Genomic DNA, 21,007 nt, shown 5'->3' on the forward strand with positions numbered 1-21,007 from the left:
CCCACCCCCCCCACCCCCCAATGCCTCTGCTTCGGGCATATGCGAGCTGCTTGAATGTACACGCATCTCCTCTCCTCCTGGGGAAATGCTCTGACTCCGGGAAAGCTCACATGGCGTCCCCACCACCCAGTTCCAGAGCAGCCGCTCCAGAGGCAGGAGGCGGGCTCTGGCCAGGCGCTGGAACGGCTGCTGTCTGCAGCGGAGCAGGCCAGGCCCCTGGGGAGACTTTGGTCGGGAGCCCGAGAGCTGACAGTTGGGCGCAGAGGGAGGAGGTGGGGGCCTTAGCGGGCGGCTCTGCCAGGGGCGCGGGGAGCTTCCCCAAATGCTCACCATCACGAAGGAATAGCCAATCCAGAGGGAGGACCAGCCGCTGGGGCACTGCGGGATCTGAATGGTCTGGCTGTGCACGGCCATCACCATGGCTGGTGCCTCACACACCGCACACCTGGAAGGTACAGAGCACACACCCTGAGCACCGCCACAGGGACAGCGTGGGACGAAGCCTGTGCCTGTCGTTCCTCTTCCCCATGCTCCCACCCGTCCTCTGTGCACGCACGTTCTGATCCAGCTTCGTGCTTACGACAGCCTCGGCGGTGTGGAGCCCTGTCACTGACTGTATAAGCCCCCCTCAGTGCCAGGATACCCACACCCAACACTTGTTGAACCATCTGCTTTGTGGGAAGGGGGAAAGCAGAAGGCCGGGATGTTACTGTGGCCATCTCCCAGAGGGGCTGGGGGACTGAAGACGTGGGTTTTCTCCTTTGTGCATTCCAGTGTTTTCCGATTTTTCAACAGGGAGCATGGATTTCAGCAAACACAATTAACACTTGAGACACAAGAATTAACACAAGAGGCACAAGAGATGAAACCCAAGTGCCACCACTTCCGGAATTCAGCAATTTGTTTTCAGCTGAGAATCATCTTCAACAGAAGAACTACATGGTGACGGAGTAAGGAACAAGCACTGCGTCTGGGTTTGGACGTCCCTGTGAGCCCGCTTCGTTCTCACCGCAGACTCGCAGCCAGCAGAGCCGCGGCGGGACCCTGGCCTGGGCAGGGCGCTCGGTGGGACGCGGCGGGAGCGCCTCCCACAGAACCCCCTCCAGGACAGGCAGCTCCAGAGCCAGGCGGACCCACACCCAGCAACCAGCTAAAGCAACACACGCTCCTCTGACTCAGACCTGCCACCGGCCCGGGGACCCTTTGATGGCAGGATAACGTTTTGTAAAAGAAAAAAAAATTAAACACCAGCAGTCACATAATTACATTCAAGTCACAAAATGAACAGAGTGTTAGCAATGCTGATAAATGACTATAAATGGCGTTAATAATTACACCTAGTTATGTTGGAACATTTGCATGAAAATGGATGGGGAGCGGGTAGAGGCCTAAATTAGTCATTCGATTTTCCGTGGATGTGTGTGTGTGTGTGCGCAATTTTCTATTTTATTCACACAAGTGCGGATGAATTAAAAGGCTCAGTTAAACAACAGTTACTGAAATTGGCCTTATACATCTGCCACCATCTGTCTGCTAGACACAGAAGCCAGAAATAGAGCGTGGCGGACGGTGCTTGATGTCAGGCGCTCTCCGGGCCGGGGGCTCATCGAGAACGTGCTCCTGACACCAGCGGGTCACACGGACACGGAGGGGAAGAGCTGGACGGCCCCTTGAAATTCAGACAGTCAACCCCCACCCAAGCTATTCCTGAAAAGTCTGAGGCCACAGAGAGACCAGCGAGAGCCGGAGCCACAACGCGGCTCCCCTGCTCTCACGACGGTGGTCTTGCCACCAGGACAATGAAATAATCAGCAGCTTGTGCGAACTCGTGTGTGCAGAAAGCCAGAAATGTCTGCCCTGTTCTCAGGATGAAGGGAGAGAAGTTGCCAGCTTTTCTGTTTCACAGGAAGGATTTTGTGTTATTAACTCTAAAGGTGAAGCTTTCAGAGCTCCCCCCCAAGTAAAGTAACCCAGAAGTCCTGAGACCTTGTGCAACCGCGGAGTGACAGTAACCATGGAAACCCACATGCTCAGAGACCAGAAGTGGGCAGCACTATTCCAGGGGGAGGGAGAGACGGACAGTGTGGCTTCGGCAGCAGCGGGCTGGGGGACATGACTGGTAAGGTCCCTCCACGCTGAGCCGCTGAGTCAGTTAACAGAAACATGAAAAGCCGAACTGTACAACGCTGACATTGACGCAGCCCCTGCTTCCGGGCTGGGGGTCTTACTGAAAGCAAGGAAGGGGTCCACAGGGAATAGCAAATCTCAGACGCAGGCTTCTCAGGGACCTGATCTGGGGATATTGCAAACACATGCCACAGGCCCTTCCTCAACCAAATCAAGGTCAAAGGGCAGTTTTATCAAGGAGGTAAACAGCAGACAGACACGAATAATCATTTTCTACCTGGTATCCAAGGGAAGCTGAAGAAAAACACAAAGGTGGTTAGTTTTCCTTCTGGTGCAGCCAACAGGGTTCTGCGCGAGGACAGGCTCCGCACAGAAAGTCTCAGACACGCACTGACACACATAAATAACTGTTTGAAAAGGGGCCACTGGAAAGTGTAAGGAACCATTCTTCCCATTTTAAGACACGTAAAGTGAATTTTCTTATAGCTCAAAAGAAACATCAAAGAAAGCCATCAGGAGATATTTTCATGTAAATCCATAGAAAACCTCTGGTTTTCCTATTTATCAGGGCATCTCCCTGCCCTTCCGCCCCGGGTCCTCCTCTGTGGCACCCGTTCCTCAGTATGAACGGGATCTGCCGGGACCTGCAGACCCCACGTGCGCACACGGAGCCAGAGGGGTCAGAGCCCCAGGCCGGCTTCGGCACACACTTCCTGCTCCCTCTGCCCTCTGACCACAGGACCCTGCCAGCTCTGTCTTCCCAGTCAAAAGCCGCTTGGTTCTTTGGAGGGAATGCAGAAAGGCTAAAGTGAATCCTCGCTCTCACTTCCCTGGGACAAACTCGTCTGCCTTGTTATCCTGTTCATTCCTTATGATCTTATGCGTTAGAAAGTATGACTACAGAAGAGCTTCTTAGAGGAATTCATACCGTTGCCACTTTTCTATTACAGTAGAGCTAAGGAAACAGTTTTTAATTGGAAGGAATGAAGCAAAAATAGGACACTCGTGTATTTCTCAGTCATAATAATTTCAATTTCCCCCCTTATTTCCTACCAGGCAGACCTGAAAACATACTCCAGACATTAATTAGTGTGGAAAGCACTTGATTTGGGAAGCTGCTCGGTCAAACACAAGAGCATCAGTGAGACTTCATCCTAAGGGAGCAGAAGGTGGTGGAGGTGGGAAAGTATAAGAGAAATCTTAACATGTATGTATTTTTGTGTATACAGTAAATCGGTATCATCTTTTTGTGTATAAAGCACAGATATACAGCATGTCTGTGGTATTACAATTTCATAGAGACCACCTCACACGCATAGTTGAGTTCCTGCATTAAATACCACTGAACTGTGCACTTAGAAATGGTTAAGATGATTCATTTTATGTGATGTCTATTTTACTACAATTAAAAATAACAAAAAAATTCTTAAATTTCATGGTGGTGGGCAATTCAGAAGAAAAAAACCTGAAAAGGCTCCTAAAGGAGAGAATTATTTGATAAAACAAAGTTGAGAACACTGTTTGAGTGGCTGCCAAGGACCCCAGGGGCATCCCTTCACGGGAGGAAAGGTGCTACCCCCGTGACTCACACGGAGCAGGAATTCTGCCCCAAAGCTGGGCATCACCTCTCCAGGGCACTGCACTGGCATTTTAGAGATGAGAGCTAACTTTCATATCAAATTATTTTATGGCTGACTTGCATTACAAAAGTCTGACATCACAATCAATAAACTGAATAGCAACGGGTTGAATGTTTTGGGGACAAAAATGAAAGAAAAACAGCAAGGACCTCTGCCTAGACTACGATCGATCTTTCTCCTTCAATTATATGTCTGCTCTGACAAGTGTCCAACTCACCTGCTAATAAATGGTCTGATATTGTCCCCGGCGATGGGCGCCATGGACATGGGCATGGGCTCGGGTGTGGACAGCCAGTAGGAGTAGTCGTTTCGGGAGGCGAAGTTACACACGTTGTTGATGTTGCAGAAGAGGAAGGGCATCGTACTGAACTTGCGCAGGCAGCTCCCGGCCGTGCCTAGAGCCACGGGGAGAGACAGCGTCAAGGGCTAGCTTTATAATCAGCCTGCCTCCACGCAAGGTACCCATCACAATGGAAATAAGAATGTTTTCCATCATAAAGAGAAAGGAGGAAGTAAACCCACACGCAGACTAGTGTGATTGTAAATAAGCATTAGATTACATTTAAAGTGACCAAGGCCAAAAGGAAAACTATAAAGAATTATGTAGGGTATTTTGACTAAAGGAGAGAACTTTTTTTTATAAAACTGAATTCCAAGAGGAATTGACCAGGTGGCTCCTCGTACGATGGCTGGTAACCACCTGGACGATGTCTTTAACGACTGTTTTGCCAAAAATGCCGAGATTCCCTTTCTAGGGCTGCTTGTTTCCGAGCTCCATGTCAGTTAGGTGCATGTGTCATTAAGCAAATTCAGTGAAGGATGTCTGGAGGGGACTGGAGAAATGACAGCCAGCGGGCAGCCTTCTGAAGGAAACTAACAGAGGGAGAGAGCTTGGAGAGTGCAGAGAAATGGTGGACAGGGTAACGTGCACATTGTTTAGAAAGAGCACCAGTAAAAATGCCCTATTTTAAGAATCTCAATGCTAACTGTGAAGTATGTACTCCAGAAATCTTGACCTACTTGATAATTTGAAGAAGAGATCAAAAGTTATATGAATTTAAAAGGTTTCAAAGATTCAGCCTTTACATTTTCTTGGCTTCCCTTAGTAACGTGGTAGCTGCTGAACTTGCTGGTTCGTTTTGTAAGGAGGGAAGGAAACAGAATCAGGCGCCCTTTGCACTAACTGTGGCACCCTGAACAGAGGACCGGGGCTGAATACAGCTCTGCCGCCTGGGCCGCCACAACTCTGCGTCTCATGGACACACGCGTCCCCAGCATCTCACCCAAGTCCTGGCCGTGGGCTCGTTCGTTGCCTTGCACGTAGAGCAAGGAGTACCCGTGGTAAAGAATTTTGGTCCCAGGAGGACACTGTGGGTCATCCGTTGTTTGACTGTGCCTGGTCACAAGGAAGCCATGATCAACAGACGGGGTGCCTGGGGGACCCATGGATCCTGGCAGCCCATCAGGGCCTGGCGGGCCTGGAAACCCTCGTGGACCTGAAAGACAGGAGAGAAATGAGCTTCCCTGGCTGCAGAGAGGCTCCCTGGAAAGGCTTCGAGGAGGACTGAGTACGGCAACCCGCCTCTGTGCTGCCCCAGCTTCTGCTTTCTAAAGACCACCCGAGATGCTTTATAAACACAGTGCAGGGTGCAGAGCAGATGCTCAGAAAATTGAGTCCAATGGGTAAATGAAACATGTGAGAAGGAATACACGAGTAAGGAGAATAAATGACATCATTCGACACCGTGTCACTCAGACAACATTTGGGGCTCTGCTAAGGGAGAAGGATCACAGAATTTTTAGAACAAAACCTCCTTTTAAGGTGTATTCCCTTCCACGGCAGGCCACCCAGCATGGAGCATTGAAACAGGGCGGTTAAGGGCTGGGTGCCGGCACTGAGTCCTGCTGTCCCCTGGGTCACTACACTGCTGGCAAAGCTGCTTGCGGCCCTTCTGCTGGGCTGGGCCCCCAGCCCCTCCAGTCGATGCCCTCAGCCTTCAGCATCTCAGTCATTACGGGGTAGCTGAGTTTTGGCTTCCTCGGGGAGCAGATCCACTGCATCCCGTGCCGGACGGCGGCCTTGTGGCCAGCACTGGCATCGTATCTACTTCCTCTCGTCTGCTGCCGACACGGAATTTCTGTAGCCATCAGGGGACCGCAGACCGTCCCTGCTGGCATCTGTCAACAACATCTGGAAACACTGTGCTGCACCAGCATCTGTCTCTCCACACAGAAAAAACGATGACAACCCTTTACCCCTGTAAGACCTTCTTTCCTCTTAAAAAAATGGAAACCAAAAAACAAAAACCAGACTTCTTTGGAAGTCTGTCAAGTAACGTTTTCAAGTCCACTCTGCAGGGTTCTGCACACCGGAGCCTCCTGCTTCAAACCCAAGGATGCAGGTAGAGGGCGACTGGGTCAAGGCCACAGCAAACCTACCAGGAGGGCCGAAGGGTCCCGTCTCTCCTTTCTGGCCCGGGGCGCCGTCAAAACCGGGACTACCTGGCGGTCCAGGTAAGCCCACAGATCCCGTCACACCTACAAGAAAGGGAAGGGAATTGCGCCCTGGTCCTGCAGCACCCTGGTCCTGCAGCGCCGCAGGCTTTATCTTTTTCTTCCATTTTGGAATGTCTTTAGCCTCCAGGGCGGCCAGCCTAAGGTAGTCAGCTGAGTGACAAAGTTCTCCCGGACAGCCAGGACCCCGTCCCTCGACCTTGTTCACACCCCCGTGGCGTGGGCCGAAACCACATTCCCAGGCCATGCGTTCCACCCTCTGCTCCAGAGCTCCCCAGGGTGCTCGCTGCTACTGTCTGGCGCACATTTTTGGGAAATGCAGATTCGTGAGGGGAGCAGGAGGGGGAGGGCTGGGACACATTTTCCTGTTCTCAACCATCTCCCCCAGGCCATATTCCCGCATCTCAAGTAATTCTTAAGCACAGATATACCCATGTGGATAGATTTTTGTTTTCATGTGCACCTTTTACTCGCAGGTAGCTTAAACTTATTTTTGTGGATGCGTCCTCTCAGCTGAAGAGCTTCCCTTCCCCTTTATTGTCCAGCCACCCTCACCGGTAGCTTTCGTAATAGGGAGTGTTCAGCCTAGGCAGGCAGAAAGCTCTAGATCAGGTGTCTGGGAACCCCAGGCATGAACTGCCAGCTGGCTGGGGCCTCTGGGCCACTGTCAGGGCCCACTCTCATGGTTCTAGACTGATGCCTCCCGCCATCCCTTATCTTCTTGCTGGAAAAGGTGATCTCTGTGTCTACAGCCCATGGGTTCCCCAGCGAGCACAGATGTGCTGAACTGTACATTCCTCTAGCTTCTCCTGTATTTTGTCCTGGCTTTTTCAGTCCCTTCAAAAATTCCATTAGGTTTTGATATCCATTAAAGGAAAGTAAGAAAGTCGTACTCAAATATGTGTCTACACAGTCACCACCCAGATGCCCTGATTTGAGACACACACGTGAGGAAGGAAAGCCCGCTGGGTCCCCCCTGACCCCCACACCTCCCCTTCGCAGCTCAGCTATTCTTACCTTGCTGTCCTTTGGGGCCTGGAGGTCCTGGGAGCCCCTTCAGACCTGCGGGACCCTCAGGACCAGGAAGTCCTGGCTCCCCTTTGATGATGTCGTAGGGTCCTGGGGGGCCCGGGGGACCGGGAAGGCCTGCGGAAATCAGGGGTGCCACTGATCAATTCCACTGTCAACGCTCACGGGAGAAGAGCCCAACATGAAATCCAATCCCAACACAATGTTTCTCGGAATTTCTCAGAATCAGTATCAAACACACAAGTCACAGATCTTTGTAAGACATACATGTACGTACACACTTCTAATATTTAATGTAAAATCCTGACTCCTCAGGCTGAGGGTCATTAGCATAAACTGGCCACTCGGTTTTGGAATCCCCGACAGCCACCGCACAGCCCTCACCTGTACAGCCCAACAGGTGAAGCTCCGTCCCTCCCAGGGAGCCCACCCACACGAGGAGGGCTGCAACGTACGCAGTTAGAAGGTTTCTTCCTGCACTTCTCTGAAATCGGCCTTACATACATGACAACCACGGGCCTTCATTCTCCAACGGCACATAAACTTAACCCTTCTGCACGACAGCCCTTGAAAGGTGAGTAGCAGCTAGGAGTGTGCGGAGGCCCTGGGTCGGCACCAGCCCCGCCTGCTTCAGACAAACATCCCCAGTCCTCTCCTGCCCTCCACACATCTTCCCCATTTCTTTTGTTCCTGACATTGCACTACTCAGTCTCTCTCTTGAAGCATGATTCTGAAACTTAAACATGGCCCTGCAAATATGGTCGGCCCGGCAGAAGCTAGAACGGATTGCTGGCTATACTTAAACTATTTCCCCCCGAGACTGCCCTGGGGTGTGGCCGCCGCCGCACACGGCGACAGTGGAGAAGCTGAGGAAGAGTCTTCCCTGCGCAGGACTCCTTGCTGCCCAGCTCCCGTGCAGCCTGTCCACGCAAGACCGAGCTCCTCCCGAGGACAGCTAAGCGGTCAGGCTGTGTGCCTCCGGAGCCTGCGGGCCGTGAATCTTGAGTCTGTCCTCCTCTCAATTTACTGCCTAGATTTAACGAGCTTGACTTTCAAGACACGTCGTATAAACGTCCTGACAAACTACCAATGAATTTTTAATCAAATGTTTCCTAATGATACTCAAGCCTTACACATCTGTAAAACCAAACTCCCTAACTCCATGAGTTCAAAGCTTCAGTAAGGCCCCACCAGCACAGCAAACCCTCCTACCTTTACTTCCAGGGAAGCCCTGGTCACCTTGATCCCCCTTCGTTCCCTGCAGGCCAGGGAGGCCTTTCTGACCTGGAGGAAAGAAGAATACCATTTGCACAGAATTCCCAACGATATGCAAGTATGGGTACATATATGCATGGGGGCACACACATATACCTGCACACGTGCATGGGCGTGTGCCCATTACATGTGTGTCCACATACATGCATACCTAGGTACATACGTACCCATGTATACACATATACACACACAGCGAACATATTTCCAGTTTGTTCTCGGGGAAGAAAACAACATTACTTCTGGTCAGCTGTATAATACTTTCAACGAAACTCTTCTTTCTAGAACCTAGAAGTCACATTTTTCCAAACATACAACAAACTACAAAATGATCACAAACAGTGGAGGGGCACATGATCCTGTTTTTGGCCACAATCCGGTTCACACATGTTCCCAAAGAGACCCCAAGATGCCTGCAGGCTGAGAACTTGTTTTATTCACCTATCATTCATATATATCTCATTCAGCACTAAAACTCACCGTGCCCAGAAGCCGAGAGGCACCCAATAAATGTTCACTTAATACATTAATAAATTAATGAATGCCCCAAATTCATGATTTCTTACTGATGCACAATCAAGGCGCAAATGATCTGCTGATTCTTAATAAGAAAATCAGCGTCTATATACAGCCATTCATAGGATGATACGAATCGGGCTGCCGTAGCACGAAATAGCACGTTTAACTGGAAGAGAACAATGTCTTGCACCATAACCAGGCCGGCCTAACTATGTGAAAGGCCCAGTGGTCAGGTTCTGTCTCCAAGCAGCACCTCCTTTACGGTCTTACCTTGAAATCCCGGCACTCCTGGAGGCCCCATATCACCCTTGGAGCCCGTGATCCCTGGCGAGCCACCAATCCCCTAGACACACAAGGAGAATGTCAGCCAGGAAATGCTCAGGAAATGGTAAGTCTGTCTAGTACCTGCTAGTCAGGAGGCTGGGGCAGACCCTCAGCGTTCCACAAAGGAGCTCTGTGAACCAACGGTGCCTGTGCTTTCTTGAGCGATGCAAAATGAGTAAGAAATTTCTATGCGTGTCTACACTAGGAAGCTGGAAGTTGGAACAACTTGCTTCCTTCCCAGCGCCTCCTCCCCTTGTCCACCTCCCAGAGAAGGTGCACGCATATCAATCTTTCAGCGCCAAACTACCTTCTGCAAACTCTCCTCCAAACACTCAGGCATAGTGCATTTTCTTTAGAGTTAGCTTGATATCTTATCCGAAAAGTGATTTTAAATATGGAGAGAAGGAAACCCATAACCAAAGGAGGACTATTTTTCTTTATAAATATGGCGTTACTCATGTATTTTAAACATATTATCTCATTTTCTGGCTATTTCAAAATACTTCCACCTCTAGCTCCTTTCTCGTCGTACTGTTTCTCACGTGTATTTGTTTCTTTGCTTCACCTTATGAAAAGGTGTCACAATGAAAACACACACCAACATCGATGTGCATACACATTTGGACGGGTACACGGACACAGCCGCTTATAGCACCAGAAACAGGGCGTGGACTTCTCTTGCTGAGGCTTGCTGTTCGCATCAAGGGCATACACAGATTTTCTAGCCCAGGCCCTGAGCCGCAAGCCCCAGCCCTGTAACGTTCCCTGTAATGGGTCTTACAAATCTGGACTGGAAAGAATGTTGTCCTCGTAGGCTGCTGTGATGTCAGGGAAGACAACCAATGACCAGCAATGAGCAGCAGCCCCTCCGGAGAGGATTCAAGAGTGGAACACCCATGTATGCACACGCACACACGCACACACGCATGCACACGCACGGCTCTGTGATCCTGTTCATGCACAAGACAGACACACGGACAACTCACAGGCAGGCCCTGGAATCCTGGCTCTCCCTTGGGCCCTGGAGCTCCAGGAGCCCCCGGCCAGCCTGGGTTTCCTTTGTCACCTTTGAGTCCGTCGAGCCCAGGGAGCCCTGGAGGCCCCATAGGTCCCGGAAGCCCTAATGGGAGAGACAAAAGTCACACATGTGGGGTTAGAGGGTGATTTTATGGGCAGGCATCATCAGGCGTGGCTGTCATCATCTCCACCCAACTGTCCCCACCAGGGGCAACAACACTGTAGGACACTGTGAGCGCCTGCGGAAACCCCGCCGGCCCCAGAAGGGAGAATGTGCTCGACGGGCAGCAAGCACTGATAGGGACGCCCCAACCTCCTCAAACAATCCTGCCACACGGTTGTCTGGGGCAGGGGCAGGGCGTGCCAGGACGTTACCGGGTGTAAAGCCACCATTGGTGACATCTGTGCTCCAGTTTCTCCCAATAATGTCTAGTCTACCTCTAATCACTTGTCATATCTACTATTCCTTGACAGAAAGGACCTGGGGCTGGGGCAGTGAGCCAGCGGAGGCCAAACAACAAGCGTCCCCAGATATCTGAAGCCGTTTCAGCTGCAGCCACTGCTGCAGACCTCTAAGTAAAGAACTCCACTGAGGACGGAAGTATCTCTACCTCTTTCACACTCGTGCATGTCTGTGCCTTCTGTGTCGGTCCTGGCTCTGACCCTGGTGAGACACCCTTACCTGGTAGGCCAGGTTGACCCTGTGGGCCCCGGTCTCCTTTGGGCCCCTCCACAGCATGGCCTGGAGCTCCAGGTAAGCCCGGCTGTCCTTGCGGTCCCGGGGGACCCATGAATCCTTGCTCTCCTTTGGATCCGGGGATGCCTGGACTGCCGGCTTGTCCCGGGAAACCCACGTCGCCCTTTGAACCTAAACAACAACAACAGTTTGAGACGGTGGTGAAAGGCAGGGAAAGAGAAACCATGGTACAGCAACGAGGAGGGAGCGGCTTCCGGAAGGCATCGGAGGGACAAGAGAGCCGTGTGCCCTCCCTCTGCTTTACTAAGTAACAGACCAGACTCCAATCACGGTCGGTGTGGAAAAGAGTAAGCTTAGAATACGAGAGCCCAGAATACAAGAGCCCAACTATCATTCTTTATACTTCTAACATTTTTTAAAAGATTTTATTTATTTGAGCGAGAGAGCGAGCGAGTATGAGGGGCGAGGGCAGAGGCAGAGGGAGAAGCAGAACCCCCGCTGAGCAGGGAGCTCGACTCGGGGCTCGATCCCGGGCCCCTGGGATCAGGACCTGAGCCGAAGGCAGACGCCTCACGGACTGAGCCGCCCGGGCGCCCCCTCTACACTCCTTACAGAAGCGCTTTGCCGCAGCGTCACTGGAAGGCCAGCCCAGCAGCAAGCGCAGGCAGCCGCACTGCTAAGTGAAGGGCTGGTCTGGCCGACAGGTGAGTGACTAAACGAGCGACGTGACAGCCACACCACGGAGCTCAGCGAGAGATAGGAGTGAGTGACTCTCAAACTAACAATGCTGTGCGGAAAAAGTCAGACTAAAAAGAGTAAAACACAGAGAATTCTGTCGATACAGAATTCTAGAACATGCAAGCGAATCCACAGTGCCGGAAGATAGACCAGCGGGTGGCTGGGGACAGCAGCGGGGCAGGAAGGGCAAGCCGGGCATGACAGAGCAGCCTAGGAGACTTTCAGGGTGATGGACGCATTCGCGCTCCTGAATGTGGGGTACTTCCCCAGGTGTGTGCGTGGACCAAGACTTACCGAATGGTACACTCTACATATGTGTACTTTATTGTATGCCAATGATAGAAACACGGTAATAAGCTGTTTTTAAAGTATTTTAAGGTAAGAACTCGTAGGGGAAAAAATCCCTGAAATGTAGTCTCCAACATATTACTCCAAAGTTGCTAAATACCAAAATTCCAGGATGATTTCAAGGTTATTAAGAAAAAGTAAGAAGGGAATGAAACAGAGTCATTGCGCAAACTGACCACAGGCCCCTCCTTGTGATTCTTGTCTTGCTTTTTCAGAAGACAGTGAATCGAAGGGCAATGTACCAGATGGCGGTTTGTCGGGGCCAGAAGCAGGCACGGATGAGACCGACCCAGAGCCAGCACCTGTCACCCGCTCCTCGCAACCACGAGACCCACTCTACTGGCACCGCGTGCGTCAGCCTTTAGTGGGAAAGGAAGAACATGTTTCGCAAATGTTACCTTTCTCTCCTTTGGCCCCTGGAAACCCTGGGAATCCTCTTCCGGGCAGACCTGTAAGTTAAGGATAACAAGTCACGTCCACCTTTCCTAAAACAGTTGATCTGCACGCACAGCACAAAACACCGCCAACTCTGTGTGCCAATACCATATGCTCTTTATAGGATATGTGGAAATCAGTTCATCACACGTGTGTGCAAGGAAAATCCCATTCCCACGGTTGTGCTGAGAGGCCCTGGACTGGGCATGTATCATTTAGCATTTTTCTTAAGTACCTGTCAGCACAGAAACGATCTGTACAAATAAGTACGTATTTTCCCCTTTGTCTAGAGACTAACAAATCAGCTTTTCTCAGACGACCATCCAACTAACAGCCGTTCTCGAGGGAGGCAAGGAGAGTCTGAGATATTTCGGACAGTAAACACTGGGAAGCCCACACACGTGAGCAAGGGGCGTGAAGGAAGATGAAAGTGGGGGAAAGGAGGTGTGGAGGCATTTCATGAAGTGTTGCTGTAAGAAAATGAAGGCACGCAATATAAATGTAATGTGTACAGAACGAAACAATGAACTTTAGAAAGAGGTCAGCCCTGACCACAGGAAATCCCCCGGATGCCCCTCTCCAGCGACATTCCACACGTCTGGCCCCGACTCAGGGTCACCCTCTTACTACACTCAAGTACTACCATGTACCTGATTCTCACCGTCAGAGCTTGTGGGCCCCCCCACTGTGAGTGACAGGAGCAGATTTGGGGGACAGGCAATGTTCGCAGGACCATCTCTCTAAAGGGGGGAATGCCAGGCAGAGGAGGGAGAGCCTGGGCTTTTTCTGGCTTTCTCTCATGTGCCACTGGGAGCTCCGGGCAGGTGCCCATGACTACTGCTGGGATAAATTCCCTCCCCTGCCCCTCTTCTTATCCAAGCCTCTCCCCTTGCCCACATCAGTGTTCAAAGAGCCGTAAGGACACATGGGGTGAGGCCACTTTGTGACTTTGTGCCCAGCCCCAGTCACACAGCACGGACCGAAGTCTGAGACATGCTGACCCCAGGGGAGCATCTGGTCCTGAAAGGGAGCAGGAGCAGGGCATACCTGGTTCACCCTTCTCTCCCGCCGACCCTGGGATTCCGTCACTGCCGGGCTCCCCTTTCTGGCCGGCTGGGCCCGTGGGGCCAGGCTTCCCAGGAAGACCTGGGAGAGAAGAGTCACATCAGTCAGTCAGGCACAGACACTCTCACGGCACCGGCTCTGCACACAAGACACTCGTTCCGGACATGCCTTCAGGGAGCCATTACCCACAGCACTCCTGGTGTCCCCAAGGAATGTACATCAACCCCGAGGAATGTACATCGGCCGACACGCAAACCGATTCTAGAACCAACTGGACCTAGCTGTACAGTCAGCTCAGTGACTGATCCTAGCTCCTAACTGGTGGCCAGACCTCAGAAAGACCCCACGAACCCCCTACGTGCGGTTTGTTCATCTGAAACGAGGAGGGCTGGGCCACCCGGGGACATTCTGGGGTCCACGATGTGCCACCGTGAGGGAGGGCCCCTGGCCTCGTCCCACAGGCCCCTGTCTGCGTTATAAAAAGTGGTCTCTACCTGCTTCTCCTTTGATGCCGGGAATGCCATCCGATCCCGGGAGACCTTTGTCACCTTTTTCTCCAGGCAACCCGGGGCTCCCTAATGGGAAACATAAGACACCAGAATGCCATCAGTTTGAGTCTTTCCATCACCTTCGAACCCAAACTCGGGAGGAGGCCCGGCTCACCTACCTGGATAGCCAACAGTCCCCGGTGATCCTTTGGGGCCTGGGGAGCCAGGGACCCCTGGGATGCCAGCACTTCCTTTTTCTCCCTTCTCTCCAGGACTCCCCGGAAAGCCTGCAATCCCTTGATCTCCCTGTGAGGAGACATTGGGCCCACTCATTTTATATCTGTCGCCAGACATAGGTCTGGGGACCCCTTCTGGATCACAGTACGCATTTTGGTGCCATTAATGCTGCACTGGAGAATTCCATTTCCAGGTTTCTAACAAAGAGTCAAAGTCCACGTCTGAAAAAACGAGGACAAATGGGAAACCTGGAACAAAAGAGCCAATTATCTGTTTCTACTTTCCACGGTCCTCTTCACCCTTCCTTTCCAGCCCGTGAGAGCTTGCTACCCTGCCTCTCCAACAGTCTCTCGATTCTTCCCAAGGAAGGGTGGTGGACAGAAGGCAAGTCAGGGGACACTGTTCTGTGTTATGAGTGACTTAATGTGCTGAGCTACTCAGATGGCCGGGAGGGGGTGTTTCCAAGCAGGAGGCTGTTACCTTGTCCCCGGGACGGCCTGGAATTCCAGTGCCAGGTAGGCCCGCCTGCCCTTTCTCTCCTTTTGCTCCTTTCTCCCCCTGTAAGCCAGGGATGCCCTGCGGGCCGGGGATTCCAGGCACACCTTTTTCTCCAGGTGTTCCTATAAACACAGACAATTGAAACTTGAATGTATTAGCGGGTGCTAATATTCAAAATAAAAAGGCACCTTGATGGCCGGCAAGAACAAGGTCAAAGAACCTGTTTCCCTTTATTTATCAAACTCTCAGTTAGGCGGGCAGACACCAGGTGACCACAGCATGTTAGTGCCACACCGGAAGTGTCTGTCTTGTCTTCTAGAGACCATCATTTTATATAGAGAGAAGAAATGCATGAACTCCTTGGCATATTTACTTTGGCAGCAGTATAACAAAAGCCTTCACGTTCTTTATTCTACAATCAGTGCACATTACCCAGAAGAATCAGAGGGGCTGTGAGGCGGGCTGTCGAGGGGAAATGCATACCTGGTCTCATAACACGCTGGTACACAGACCTATTTACAAACAGGTGTAAACAGCAAGCTAGATGTCTCTATGTCAATTGGGGGCGAGCAGGCCCCTCGTGAAGGCATCGGCAGGGCTAGAGAGGCCAGCTTCCTGCCTCGGCTCTCCCTTCCCAGCGGGCTCTGAGAGGTGCTAGCCCAGGACCCACCCGAGGCCAGCGCTCTCTGTCTCTCACCCACCTCCTCACGGGAGCGAATGCTGCTGGCAGAGTTGGGGCCAGTTCAGGATTGGGGCAGAGGAGCCCAGAGGACTCATCCAGGCTGGCGCCACAGGGCGCTAGCGGCTGGCCCAGACATGTGGGGAGCCAGACTACACCGGGAGATAGGGGCCAGGTGGACAGTCACCTGGAGGTAATCGAAAGGGGACGGTAGGCAGCCCATGTTTTATTTTACTGAACTGTGATTTTTTTTCTAGCAGTGGTCACTGTGTCATCCAAGTGCCATTGATCCTGAGGCAGGAGACCACACAGAGCTGAAGCTGTGCATTGGGGTAAAAGACACGTGTGCCTGGATTATGCACTCGGGAAATGCGTACCCTCCAACAGGCCTGTCCCAACAGTACAGGCATGGTCTTTTCTTTAGAAACAAGACCCCTTATCCGAATCCAATGTACCTGGCAGGCCCATTCCACCAACCGATCCTTTGGGTCCAGGGAGTCCTGGGGCACCCGGGGTTCCACCTATGCCTGGGTCACCTTTAGGTCCTAGGATAACAGAGAAAAACCCACCAGATTAATGCCTATGAAAAGTGCCACGTGACACGTCCTTAGCACAAGCTCCTGTTGTGTGGGGAACTTGAACATCACCCCATACCTGGCTGCCCAGGATGTCCTGCCTGGCCATCCTTTCCAGGCACTCCTGGAGTTCCAGGATCTCCCCGGGATCCTTTATCACCAGTCGGTCCAATTTGTCCTGCATATCACAGAAAAAAGGTGATGAGGACCCACGTCTGCATATACAGCAAACTGTCACAGAAACACAGGCTGGGCTCATATTACTGTGCAGAGCTATACCACTGGTCAGACGTGCAGCTCTACCCCTGCCCCCCACTGACCCGCCGTCCACTCACCTTTCTCTCCTTGGTCTCCCTTCTGACCCTTCATGCTGCCCATGTCCACCTTATCCATGGAGCCAGGCTTGCCAGGGAGACCCACGTCTCCTTTGTCCCCCTTGAAGCCAGGGTCTCCCCTGGGCCCTGAGGAGCCCGGGAAGCCGTGGTCCCCTGCACAGGAAAGAGAAGGCGCCGGTGAAATGCGGCCAAGGTCTCAGAGGCAGCGACGCGGTGTGCACTTCTGCTAAGGGAGGTAGAAAGAATGCGCGGCCTGTCCACAGGCAGCACAAAGTAGCAGTACATGGCGAGTGTCGAGCTACCCATCAGAATCTGGCCCCGGGAAGGGAACAGTAGAGCCATTTTTCAGAATTCATTATTTGCTAATGACTCCATTATATATGTCACTCTGCTTATTATCGGTTTAAATACTATACACTTTCTCTTTCCTAAGGACCTTCACAGTGTCTGTTTGATACAAAACAATAAAATGGGATTTTCTTATTCTACTAAACAAATGACTATTTCTATGTCTCACAAAATCAATTTGTTAAAAAAACATATTTTGGACCAGTTTCAAATAACAAGGTGAGAAATAAAAATTAAGAATTGTAAATTTGCCCAGTTTGCTAATTTGATTCTAAGGACTCGGTTCCTGTGATCTTGTAGGACTGAAGATTCCCACCAATTCTATAACAAACAAACTCAAATGAGCCATAAGGAACAGCTGAAAATCTGTTCTCTGTCAGGTTTGGGCAGAGTACAGGCCCTGCTCCCACATGCACTGCACACCAGGAGCTCCCACCAGAGGAGCGGGTCTTCTCAACCCTTCTGGGGCCTTCTTGACTTCTTTCCTCCACCTCTTACAACGAAATGTGACTACAACCACTCCAGAGTTCCCAAGAGACACGGAGACATAGCCATAAGACGAGCTCTTCCAGAGATGCCCACTCCTTACCTTTTTCTCCTGGTAATCCTGGCAGGCCCGCTGGTCCCGGTGAGCCAGGCTGCCCCGGGGTCCCCATGACGCCCATCTCTCCCTTGGGACCTGTGGCCAGACAGAAGGACTGTGAATGTTGACTACAGATGCTACGGGTCACGAAAAGACAAGGGCCGGAGTTCACAAATCACTTACCTGGAAACCCAGGAACCCCAGGTGTGCCCTGCTGTCCAGGAAGACCAGGGTGCCCCGACTGTCCCGTCAGGCCGGGCAGCCCTTGGGACCCTTTATCTCCTTTGGGACCTGGCATGTCCAGGCCTGGAAATCCGGGGAAGCCCTTCTCTCCTTTCACTCCGGGGGGGCCTGGGGGGCAAAGAGCAAGAGCAGTTAGCAGGATCTTCCCGGAGCTCTGCAGGGCATCCTCCCGGGGTCCGCTGGAGCTTTCGGCAGGAGGCACATGAGCATGCGTGCCCGCGCTGGGGGCCGGGATGCTCCCACCATCCCAGGTGACGGCGTCCAGAGCCATGAGGCAGTCCTGGGGGGACAAGGCTTGGAGACCAAGCCCTTCTCTCAGCCATCAGCGAGCGGCAGACACCACTGCCAGCACCCCCAGGCCTGTCTGCAGTGTTTGCACTCAACGGTAGTTGCTTTTCAACCGTGTTTGGGGATCGTCTTGTTGGCCCACCAGCATGGTCTTAGTTCTAGGACCAGTCATTAAAGGCAAAGGCAGCTCCTAGCCATGGACCAGTCAGTTTACAGTATCCACAACTTACTAATAACCCCCCACGGAAAAATAAGATGGGGATGCCAGTCATTTCAAATTAAATGAAAATGTCACTGAAGATACATAAAGGGGAGGCTCTCTGGCCCATAAACCAAGCTCAGTGGGAGGAAAAAAAAGACGCCTACCACTTTTCATTTCAGTGAACAATCAGACCGGTTTCCACAAAGCAGAATCACCCTTTCCCCCTTTTACTCATGAGGGAGCACTAGTCCCCACTCCACGCAGCCTCCTGGAGGCCCGTCCCCTCCGTTAGCGTGCTCTGGGCAAGCAGTAACTGTCCCCACTCCACACAGCCTCCTGACGGCCCGTCCCCTCCGTTAGCGTGCTCTGGGCAAGCAGTAACTGTCCCCACTCCACGCAGCCTCCTGACGGCCCGTCCCCTCCGTTAGCGTGCTCTGGGCAAGCAGTAACTGTCCCCACTCCAAGCAGCCTCCTGACGGCCCGTCCCCTCCGTTAGCATGCTCTGGGCAAGCAGTAACTGTAGCAGAGGGTCCCATCACCTGAGGACCCAGGTGGTCCCTGTCCTCCAGGGGGGCCCATCGCTCCGGGGGGCCCAATTCCAGGAGCTCCTGGAGCTCCTTTGGGACCTTGTAATCCAGGCGGTCCTGGGTCACCTGGATGGGGAGAAATTGTAAATAAATTGCATTCAGATCATAGCACGTCTCATAACACACCCTCCCTACCCACACGATAAACCACAACAACACAATACCGTAAGCTCTAGCCTCCTACGATTTCCGTCATTCACTCAACACACATTTACAGAGCACCTGACAGGGCCTTCGTGGACACCAGACAAACAGGCCCAGCCCCTGCCGCCATCTGGACTTGTCTGTAAGAAGTCACCTCGGGGCCTCGGGTGGCTCAGTTAGGTGAGCGTTGGACTCTGGATTTCAGCTAAGGTCATGATCCCAGGGTTGTGGGATTGAGCCCCGCATTAGGCTCCCCACTCAGTGAGGAGTCGGCTTGAGATTCTCCCTCTCCCTCTGCTCCTCCCCTTGCTCTTGCTCTCTCTCGCTCTCTTTAAATAAATAAATAAAAATCTTAAAAAAAAAAAAAAGTTACCTCTGATTCCCTGAAGGCCTGGGGGGCCAATAGCACCATGCTCTCCCGGAACACCTGGTCCCCCGATGTTCCCCTTCTCCCCAGGTGTGCCAGGAGCGCCGGTAAGACCTGGCAATCCTTTGAGTCCTGGTAGACCAACTCCGGGCTCTCCCTGGAAATTCCCGAAGCACAGAGAAGCCAGTTCACAAGCACAGCCCATGAGCTCATCAGGGCACAGGTATAGACGGTCAATAAGGACATGAGTCCAACAACCCTCCAGCTTGCGAAGCCCTGACACAGATGATCGTTCCCTTCCAATCTCATGACACATCGGAGGTGGCTCATTTTTATCAGTTTAATTCTACAAAGGAGGAAAATCGAGGCTCCCCACAAGGTCCTTTTACCAAGGAAAATCAAGGTCCCCATAGTTGAATGCCTTGTCCAAGTCACAGAGGCAGGATTCCCACCCGGGGCCCCAGCCCTCTGCTCAGCTTTGTGTCTGTGAGGAGCTGAGAGCAAAGGCCAAATGTGATTTGTGACTGGCACATGGACACCTTCTGAGAAGCCAGAAGCATTCCAGGACTGGACCAGCACACATCTACTGAGGTTTTTCTTTAAACGAAGGCTTTCACATCAAATTAAACATGTAAAACAGTGTCATGAATCTAAGGGGTTTGATAAAAGCAGACGATTGAAAACAAAGCATTCTGAAGGCCCGAGGTGCGGGACACAGGCCGTGCGAGGCGGCAGGTGCACGCTGCATCACAGTGACCCTCTGCTGTCCACTGGGAGCGACAACCTATAGATGAAGACTAAATCCGTGGGCGCTGGTGACTCCTCTATGTGTCCCAGCAGCAAATTCACAAAACGGAAGGAACCAAATCAAAGGGATTTTTGAAAAAGTACCATATTTTAAATCATAAACCAAATTCTGATCCAATCCCATCTGCATTTCCTAACGCACAAGCCTCATGTGTTTAAGGTGATCCGCACGGCACCACCACGGACCAGTGCTTCAGATGAGGTGCAGGCTACAAGGGGAAGCCGTCTCAGCCACAGGGAGCAGGGACACCATGAAGTTAGGTGTTTTTGAGGAGGATGCTTCCTTGGAATCACTGAGACACAGCTGCCTCCATGTGCACCTGCCCGATGCCCACAGCTGCTACCCGCCCATGCGCACCTGCCTCATCCCCACGGCCGCTACCTGCCGTGTGCACCTGCCCCATCCCCACGGCCGCTACCCGCCCGTGCGCACCTGCCCATCCCCACTGCCGCTACCCGCCCATGCGCACCTGCCCCATCCCCACAGCCGCTACCCGCCCGTGCGCACCTGCCCATCCCCACTGCCGCTACCCGCCCATGCGCACCTGCCCCATCCCCACAGCCGCTACCCGCCCGTGCGCACCTGCCCATCCCCACTGCCGCTACCCGCCCATGCGCACCTGCCCCATCCCCACAGCCGCTACCCGCCCGTGCGCACCTGCCCATCCCCACTGCCGCTACCCGCCCATGCGCACCTGCCCCATCCCCACAGCCGCTACCCGCCCGTGCGCACCTGCCCATCCCCACTGCCGCTACCCGCCCATGCGCACCTGCCCCATCCCCACAGCCGCTACCCGCCCGTGCGCACCTGCCCATCCCCACTGCCGCTACCCGCCCATGCGCACCTGCCCCATCCCCACAGCCGCTACCCGCCCGTGCGCACCTGCCCATCCCCACTGCC

The 21,007-nt window shown here is 52.6% G+C and overlaps 1 protein-coding gene across 4 annotated transcripts in view; it reads right to left on the bottom strand.

The window, feature by feature from the left end:
• COL4A1 (collagen type IV alpha 1 chain) overlaps positions 1 to 21,007 on the bottom strand; it is a 149,229-nt gene that overhangs the window by 5,285 nt on the left and 122,937 nt on the right. For all 4 annotated transcript variants that reach the window (XM_034665467.1, XM_019805286.2, XM_034665469.1 and 1 more), the window contains exons 30-50: positions 19,306 to 19,456; positions 18,741 to 18,854; positions 17,652 to 17,819; positions 17,475 to 17,564; positions 16,538 to 16,690; positions 16,282 to 16,380; positions 16,083 to 16,172; positions 14,931 to 15,070; positions 14,393 to 14,519; positions 14,220 to 14,300; positions 13,708 to 13,806; positions 12,624 to 12,674; positions 11,125 to 11,310; positions 10,412 to 10,545; positions 9,372 to 9,444; positions 8,523 to 8,594; positions 7,299 to 7,427; positions 6,207 to 6,305; positions 5,051 to 5,263; positions 3,985 to 4,162; positions 331 to 445 (exon numbers count right to left, since the gene is read on the bottom strand). In XM_034665467.1, the coding sequence (XP_034521358.1) occupies positions 331 to 445; positions 3,985 to 4,162; positions 5,051 to 5,263; positions 6,207 to 6,305; positions 7,299 to 7,427; positions 8,523 to 8,594; positions 9,372 to 9,444; positions 10,412 to 10,545; positions 11,125 to 11,310; positions 12,624 to 12,674; positions 13,708 to 13,806; positions 14,220 to 14,300; positions 14,393 to 14,519; positions 14,931 to 15,070; positions 16,083 to 16,172; positions 16,282 to 16,380; positions 16,538 to 16,690; positions 17,475 to 17,564; positions 17,652 to 17,819; positions 18,741 to 18,854; positions 19,306 to 19,456 (2,562 nt within the window). The remainder of the gene's footprint in view (positions 1 to 330; positions 446 to 3,984; positions 4,163 to 5,050; positions 5,264 to 6,206; positions 6,306 to 7,298; positions 7,428 to 8,522; positions 8,595 to 9,371; positions 9,445 to 10,411; positions 10,546 to 11,124; positions 11,311 to 12,623; positions 12,675 to 13,707; positions 13,807 to 14,219; positions 14,301 to 14,392; positions 14,520 to 14,930; positions 15,071 to 16,082; positions 16,173 to 16,281; positions 16,381 to 16,537; positions 16,691 to 17,474; positions 17,565 to 17,651; positions 17,820 to 18,740; positions 18,855 to 19,305; positions 19,457 to 21,007) is intronic.

Source organism: Ailuropoda melanoleuca, chromosome 7 (genome assembly GCF_002007445.2).
Source record: "Ailuropoda melanoleuca isolate Jingjing chromosome 7, ASM200744v2, whole genome shotgun sequence".
NCBI lineage: Eukaryota > Metazoa > Chordata > Mammalia > Carnivora > Ursidae > Ailuropoda > Ailuropoda melanoleuca.